The sequence below is a fragment of the Cynara cardunculus genome, assembly GCF_001531365.2.
Source record: "Cynara cardunculus var. scolymus isolate 2C chromosome LG 7, CcrdV1, whole genome shotgun sequence".
NCBI classification, from domain to species: Eukaryota; Viridiplantae; Streptophyta; class Magnoliopsida; order Asterales; family Asteraceae; genus Cynara; species Cynara cardunculus.
The window spans coordinates 8,134,526-8,142,366 of record NC_037534.1 but is presented as its reverse complement, the minus strand read 5'-3'; the positions used below and the strand labels follow the sequence as shown (position 1 = coordinate 8,142,366).

The window sequence follows — 7,841 nt, the reverse complement described above, 5'->3', positions numbered from 1 at the left end:
ATAAAACATATAAAAAACTGGTACAAATTATTCAATTAGCTTCTTTTTTAATAACTTCTTACTTTTTAGTTCACAAATCCACTTGAGATATCAACAGGACCCGTTTACCAAATGCTTATTTGGGTAAACGTTTACCAAGTTATATTACCTTATCAGATGAACATGGAAAGGACAATGAATCTTACCTGGTAAAAGCAAGGCAAGGACCTAGAGTCTTATCCGGTAAGTGAGGGTAATGACTCTTACCACAATCAGCGCTTACCGGGTAATTTGTTGCATAGAAGCCATTTTTTGTTGACTAAAATCTTTTTTTTTTGGAGTATATAATGTTTATATACGACAAATGCAACAAATAAACTCACACCCCCTCCTCACCTATGGTGAGGTTTGAACCCTTGACCTCCTAGAAGGCCAAGGGCTACGATACCATTAGGCCAAAGGCCCTTTGGTTTGTTGACTAAAATCTTGCCTTGTAAGTAAATGATCGTATTGAATTTTACCGCTAGATGCTTACCAAGCAAGTGTTTGGTAAACAGCCCCTAAAGCAGATTTCGAGTGACAAAAATTCCAGAATCCCCCATGGACCATACACACACATACAAAATTTGGTTTAAAAAGAAGCAAGAAGCAAACTATGAATACAATTTGTAAGATTACTATTTCTGGGTTAAACTTGGTCTGCTGTTTTCTAAATCACATGAAATCATGTCTGTGTATCAAAGCTTTAGTCCACAAATGACATACTACCATAATTCACAAAAGTTTTAGGAACCATGATTCCTTTTTTATATATTATGTTATCATACCACCCCCCTCCCTCCTCTTTTTTTATACATAACAAATTACTGGAGGGAAGACCTTAACATATTATATATATATATATGTACACATGTACATGAATTTCCATATTTCACTTCTTTACCAAAATGGACACCACCTGCAAATAATCCAAACATCACTGTGGTTAGAAATGGGCATACATAAAACTTTCTTAAATTGCAACTACACTAAAACCTACTTCCAAAAGAAAATCTCAGTTGGATGTAGGATCCGGAAAAGGGTAAGATGTAATATGCTACTGAAACAATTAAGAGATGATGTAATTGCCACTCTTATAAACTACAGTTAACATAAGCTCACTTGTTTTTGGTTAACCGTGGGTGTCCAGGTCAGCTTATGCACACCTCGACCAACCCCATGGGTCGGGAGAACCGTCAGGAAAATCCCTAGTGGTCTCAGAGGAACTCGAACCAAAGAGCTATTGGGAGGAGCTCCAAAGGCTGAAGCTTTATTGCTGATGAGCTAACCACTCTACGTTTGGAGGCAACGAGTCTATAATTCACAACAACTAATTGAAGAGGTGAAAATGAAATGGTACATAACTACAGATCCAAGGATTGCAGTTAAGCCATACTACCTCACCCAGAAGTCAAGGGTTTGATCACCAAATGGTTGGGAGTGTGCGTGAGCATTTGCCGTATATAAATTCTATATACTTAAAAGATGTTTCATTAACTGATTTCTAAACATCATAAATAAGAAATAGAAATGACTGGTTCTATATGCATATGATTTAAAAGGTTGTATTGAAATCATACCCGACATAATTCTGGCACAAATTTTCATACGAGGTGGCCTGCAAGATTAGCTTTTGAACTTGTGTCTTAACAGATAAACCATGATCCACTTCACGACTATCTCCAGAAATCAAAGTACTGCTGTCTGCTGTATGTTGGGTGGTTGGTACCGCGGAAGAACAAGTTGAAAAATCACGCCCAGTAAGTTTGTTACTCATCCTAGCCATCACAACCACTGCACGCTCGTTCAGAACCTCATTAGCATCACCAAGCTGATGGACAGCCTACAAACAAAAATCCACAATAGTTATTTTTAGAAGGCATGATCTACAAGCATTCAGACTCGCAAGTCTAATGGCTGAGATGGAACAGACTCGCAATTCTAATGGCTGAGATTGAACCACCTGCAGAAGCTCCCTTTCACGAGCCCCCCGTTGTGGTTGAACCAGATGGCTCGTAGCAGCTTCGTCACTGTTTACAGCAGGTTGAGCATTCGTGGTGGCAAGGGTTGACATTTGCGTCATTTCATTGAAGTTGAAAAGACGCCAATTTATAAGTGGATCGTGGACAAAGGCCTAAAACCAAGTAAAACAACACCTTTATCAATACTGCATCTAGTTAAGCCAAGAAGCTAAAACTGTTGAAAGAAAGCATACAACTGCCACAACTGTATGAAACATACATTGGAATCGTTAACATACCTCAGACACTAATTTTCTCAAATGAACCACACACACGTATGTGTGTGTGTATATATATATATATATATGCGTGTGTGTATATATATATAGAAAGAGAGAGCTAAATGGTACCTCCATCATAGCCATTACACTATCTTTATTTGTTCGAAGAACTTGCATCACATTTTCACAAGTTGAACGAAAATTCCCTTCAAGGCCACTAACTTCCATAGCCTTTACAAGCATTCTAGTCAAACGGAAAGGAACCTGCAAAAGAATAGAGTTGACACTAGCTACGCATAAATTACAAATGAAAAACAAATTAAGCAAAATAGTTTTAACGAAGACTTGAGTAGAATTATACCTTTTCAGGGAACTTTTCGCGATTCATTGACGCTTCAAAGCAATCTCCAAAATCAATATGCAAGATCTTCCCACTACATATGGACACTAGTAAACTCAACAATAATGCAAATAGTAGGATATAAATATAAGCACATCCACTATTATTATCGGGTACCTGACCCGGTGAAGCATAAGATTGCTAGGGTGCCGATCACCTAGGCCAAGAAGGTAACCAACCTGTAGCACGTATCATAAGCTTCTTTAAACACTTGCAGAAATAAGAGGATATGAGATGGCAAATGTAGAACAAATTGTTTGATGCCAAGGGCACAACGCACAAGATAGCATGCAACAGTAGTAGCTATGTTAGAAGGCTGTAAGACTGGGATTTAGTACTGAGAAAGCTCTATTATTGATCTCATTTGCTGAAGTGTTGTAAAATTCTGGCATTGCAGCCAATGATAGCTTTAAACAGTTGCTGACTGACTCTCAGAAACATAATGCAAAGTGAACCAAGAGTGCACATCACCAGATCTCATTATATATCATTTAATTAATGGCAATTACACTGTCAGAGATGGGAAACAGGTACAGAACTTAAAAAAATTGTGGGGATTCAAAAGGACATCAAAGAAAAAATTGAGATGTTTAGAAGATATTATACCATACTCATGACAGCCAAACTTCTAGTGTAATTTGTCCTTCTGTCCAGCCAGACTTCTGAAGTGCGGCTTTTTAGCCAAAGCACCTACATAAGAAACAAGCAATTTAAATATATATATATATATATATGTGTGTGTGTGTGTGTATGTATATATACACACACACATTACCATAAGGGTCCCTCTGCCTCCTGTGCAGGGTCACAGGTTTTATCTCACCCTCCTACTGGTCCCAAAAAATAAAAAGAGGTACATAAAGAAAAAAAATATGAATCTGTTATGCATAATCTTGTAACAACAAAGGGGAGTTATTTAAGACTTGGACCTAGGCAAAACGATGATTGCTTAAAAAAATGGCAAGTAAAATAATATGCATACCCTTGCCAAGTCATTTCCTTCAGTATTCTGCAAAGCATACTCAAACACCTCCACTTTAGCTACAAGTGGCAAGTGATYGTAATCTGGAGCAAAACTAAGCATATATTTATGCTCTTGATTCAAGGTGATCTACAAAACAGGAAGCAAAAAATAAGACAACATATATATGTGAGGGCGAGAGGGGAGGGGAGGGAAAAGAAAAAACCTTTCGGGCGTCCCTGTACTCTCGAATAAGTTGGTGCAGGGTGTCACAATTCGGCACCCACCCTATCAACCCACTATTTGGAGACAACGGGATGACCTCATATCGTTGAATGGTGAGATCCTTTTCTGCAGTCTTTCTGGAATTCTCTAGCAGTGTATTTACCAAACCAAAGAGCTGGTAAATAGAAAGTGTCAAGGAAGTGGAAGGAGTGAGTAGCTGTAATTAATAATACGGAAACCAACTCCAGATCGAAAAAACAATGAGAACCTGCATGACTCGTTCATCCTGCCGTAAATCTTCATGTCCTTTCAGCAAAAACGCATAATCTTCCCCGTCACTGCCATGAATTGTCAGTTTTCGTGGTCGTTGTTTAGATGTAATGACAACAAGCTGTGGCGCAAATGACGCAATTGTCACTACTGGTGAATCTACACAATGTGAGCCAAACACATATATTAGTTACGCTTCTGCAATTCAGGTCCAGTAAGAACATATTGCAATGAGATCTTCATACCTGCACGGTAGGTTCCAGGAACAGCAATCTCCAAGTTGCGGCACTCTACTAATTCTGGTGAAACCGACTGTTTTTGCACGAGGAAAACAAACAAGTAGCAACATTGATTTAAATGCAAGAGCAAGTAACTTTCATATCGCAAAAAAGAGTCGCAAACTAATCGCCGATCCATAAGTCCAACAAAATTATGCTTCTGCTACCTCCCTGGTATAATTTTATAATAAGATAACTCATGATTCTTATTTTATTTAGCAGTCAACTAGCTTAGTACAAGTTAGAAGATAAAAACTGTCATCTAATATCTCACCACCTCTAGTCTATCCTACATGTCTTCCCCTGAAACAATACCGGCTCTTATGTAAAAGTACACTTCAAGTAAGCAAGGTCCTGCTTAATCTGACAGGCGATGTCTTGCTTTTATCATTGTTATACAACTTTCAATATAATAAAAAAGTCATAGAAGGCACACTGGCATAACATTCACTATGCGCCAGATGTAGCAGAACTTGGGTACAGGACCAGAGGTTGGACGTTCCCTTACTGTTTCTTATTATAAGTTTATAACTAGCGAAAAAGTGTGTAATTTATAATAGTTGATGTGAGAAGCAAATCCACCGACACATGAGATCTCCTTCCCTCATTCTTCTGTGTTCTAAGAAGAGAATCAAACAATCAGCATGCAAAATCACTTGTTTTTTGTGGCACCATCTCAAATACTACCACAATCTAGAAACTGTCACATAATTATCCATGCCCTGTGTATCTATGTCTTAAAGCCTCAGGGGCCGTTTACCACACGCTTACTCGAGTAAGTGCTTACCAAGTCACATTACCTTATCAAATGAATATAATAAGGACCAAGAATCTTACACCGGTGAGAGCGAGACGAAGACCAAGAGTCTTACCCGGTAAGTGATGGCGACGACTCTTACCACGATAAGCACTTATCGGGTAAATTGTTGCATACGATATCGTTTTGGTGAACTAAAATCTTACCCGGTAGGTAATTGATAGTGTTAAATTTTACTGGTAAGCGCTTACTGGGTAAGTGTTTGGTAAACGACCCCTCAATGTTGCTACCACCTTTACCCTAAACATCTATCTGGGTCAGTTTCTGATATAAAATACAAGTTCATATATACACTGTAGGTACAACTATTATACATAGCAGCATTCACCCTTTCCCGACCATCTTATCTGCAAAGCGTCTCTATTTGAAATCTGAAGGTGGTTATTTCGAAAAAGAAATCACTAATATCAAGAAGTGGCTTCGCGTAGTAAATAAAATCGCCAACCAAAATTTTCCATTACTCTTCCAAAGGGCAATTTTCACAAACATTTTGAGAACATGTGATACACATACAATCTTTTGTTGTCCAACTTCTCATTGGCCTTCAAAAGTAGGTAAATGCATGAAAAGGTTACTTGCCTGCAGGTCCAGGGTCGTAAGAGATTGAAGCTGCTTATCTATCCGTCTAAAGACATGATAGTAGAGATCCCAGGCCTGAAAGGAGCACAATCGATTCATCAACACAGAGTGGGTTAAGAAGGTATCTTAACAGCAGCCTAACTATGACTTGCTGATAGGCAAGCACGTTTTTTGAAAGGAAAATGTTGATAAATATGAAAAGCTGACATTCAATTAGATCAAATAGAACTTGCTGATGGCAACTCAAGCAGTATAATTAAGCAGTTAGCAGGTGAATTGGCTGATGAGTATGCAACAAATCTATAAGCAACATATAGTCTCCTTGGGGTTATAACTATGCATGGAAGTTTATCCAGATGCATAAAAATAATTATAAAAAAACCAATAAGTAGGGTGGTACATGGTCAACTTTAGCAACAACATGGAAGCTTAAATTGAAGAACCAGGACTCTTTTCAACCAAGGCCAAACCAACCAAGTAGAAACTATACATTAACCCAAGCAACCTACCATACATGTGATGTGAACAAAAAGTACATCCATATTAAATAGTTGAAATGATATGACACTGGAAAAGAGTGACAATGGGAGAATAAAAAACCAGCAAATGTAGCACAAATCATGATAACTTCCTTGAAAGAGAAACAAATTCAAGATCTTTGTAATCAAAACAAGCCTTGAAAAGTGTGTTGCTGCGGCTCAACTTACAGCATTCCAGTAACGCAGGTTTGGATACTCCATGAACCAACCCAACCCAACCCAACCAACACGTCCAAAGTCGTGTTCAAATAGGTTGACATGCTCACCAACAGATTATGCTTTATATAAAACCGGAAAAAGGCATTGCACACTAACTATTTCAAAAAACCAAAAACAAGAGATCAAAATTAAAACCATTTACCAAAAAAATAAATAAATGTGACGCTAATGCAAACAAAAATCCCAGCTCCCAGTATTACCACTGTAAGTGCACTAAGAAAAAGAGAATGAATGCTTGAGCCGTATTGCAAATATGTGAACTTTCTAAGCTACAAGCATATGTGATTCACTAATGATAGATCTAGGAAAGTATAACTAGCACAAACATAAATGCGAAAATTATCCATGAAGTCATGATGATGCACCGAGCAATTGAATATACAAATATAAAAATTCATTATACCCGAGTAAGCTCTGCGTCTTTTCCTGTTCTTTTGTATTCCATACAGCATTCATACGCCTCTAATAATTCATGATGATACGTCTGCAAATTCAATGAAGATACACCAATCAATATTAACACAAACAATACAAAAATCTTATAAAAGGATAGTCAGAAGATATATACATCACCAAAAGAAACATCATCCAATTTGGTATGTTCCTATTAGGAGGATATAGCCCACTGCTACCCTAATCCTATGTCACCTAATTGGATAGCATGGATCCTTCTGACCATAGTCTGTTCCATGATCAGTTTGTTTTGCATTTGAACACCAATTCGCCAGTTTTGGTAGAAACACATAGTGATGGTGCACAATATGAAAACCCTAGGAAGTCATGTGAAATCCACCAATACATAGAAGAGGGAGTCATGGGTTTGAAAAGTTTATACAAGGCCTGGCAGAGCCGATTGACTGCCTGAAACAGATAAAAGCTGCATGGAACCATTGTATGGCACATAGACATTGCAGTAGTTTCTGTCAGTGATGGTGAAGGTGCAACTTGGGAAGCCTTAGATGGAGCCAAAAAGCCTCAACTTGTTGCATCGTGATTTCAATGGGTGAAAGCATTAGCACGTAGTTCAGTGGACGAAAGTTTGTTTTTTGAATGGGGGGGTTTGGTACAGATGAGAAGAATATAAGGCACACTTTTGTTTATCAAGGTTAAAAATGAGAAGAAAAATTATTCTGAATATCGCTTTGGTTAAAGATTTCTATTTCATTATATTTGGAACGGGACAGTTAAAAATTTAACCCGACTACAGTACTTCTATACAGATTTATTGATATGATTCTATTGTGAGTTTTCATTATGTTTGCAGATGTATTTAGCAACTATAACAAAGTGTTA

General features: G+C 37.8%; 1 protein-coding gene across 5 annotated transcripts in view; it reads right to left on the bottom strand.

The window, feature by feature from the left end:
* Positions 1–659: 659 nt before the first annotated feature.
* The window catches only part of LOC112515141 (serine/threonine-protein kinase TOR), a 48,692-nt gene continuing 41,510 nt past the window's right edge, over positions 660–7,841 (bottom strand). For 2 of the 5 annotated variants that reach the window (XM_025121815.1, XM_025121817.1), the window contains 13 exons: positions 6,952–7,032; positions 5,791–5,865; positions 4,362–4,428; positions 4,115–4,275; positions 3,848–4,021; positions 3,643–3,771; positions 3,267–3,350; positions 2,778–2,839; positions 2,622–2,694; positions 2,390–2,524; positions 1,952–2,152; positions 1,599–1,861; positions 660–937 (listed from right to left, as the gene is read on the bottom strand). In XM_025121815.1, the coding sequence (XP_024977583.1) occupies positions 919–937; positions 1,599–1,861; positions 1,952–2,152; positions 2,390–2,524; positions 2,622–2,694; positions 2,778–2,839; positions 3,267–3,350; positions 3,643–3,771; positions 3,848–4,021; positions 4,115–4,275; positions 4,362–4,428; positions 5,791–5,865; positions 6,952–7,032 (1,524 nt within the window). In that variant the 3' untranslated portion in view covers positions 660–918. Of the gene's footprint in view, positions 938–1,598; positions 1,862–1,951; positions 2,153–2,389; positions 2,525–2,621; positions 2,708–2,777; positions 2,840–3,266; positions 3,351–3,642; positions 3,772–3,847; positions 4,022–4,114; positions 4,276–4,361; positions 4,429–5,790; positions 5,866–6,951; positions 7,033–7,841 lie in introns of those variants that run through there. The other 3 variants (XM_025121816.1, XM_025121818.1, XM_025121820.1) reach the window with 3 other exon arrangements.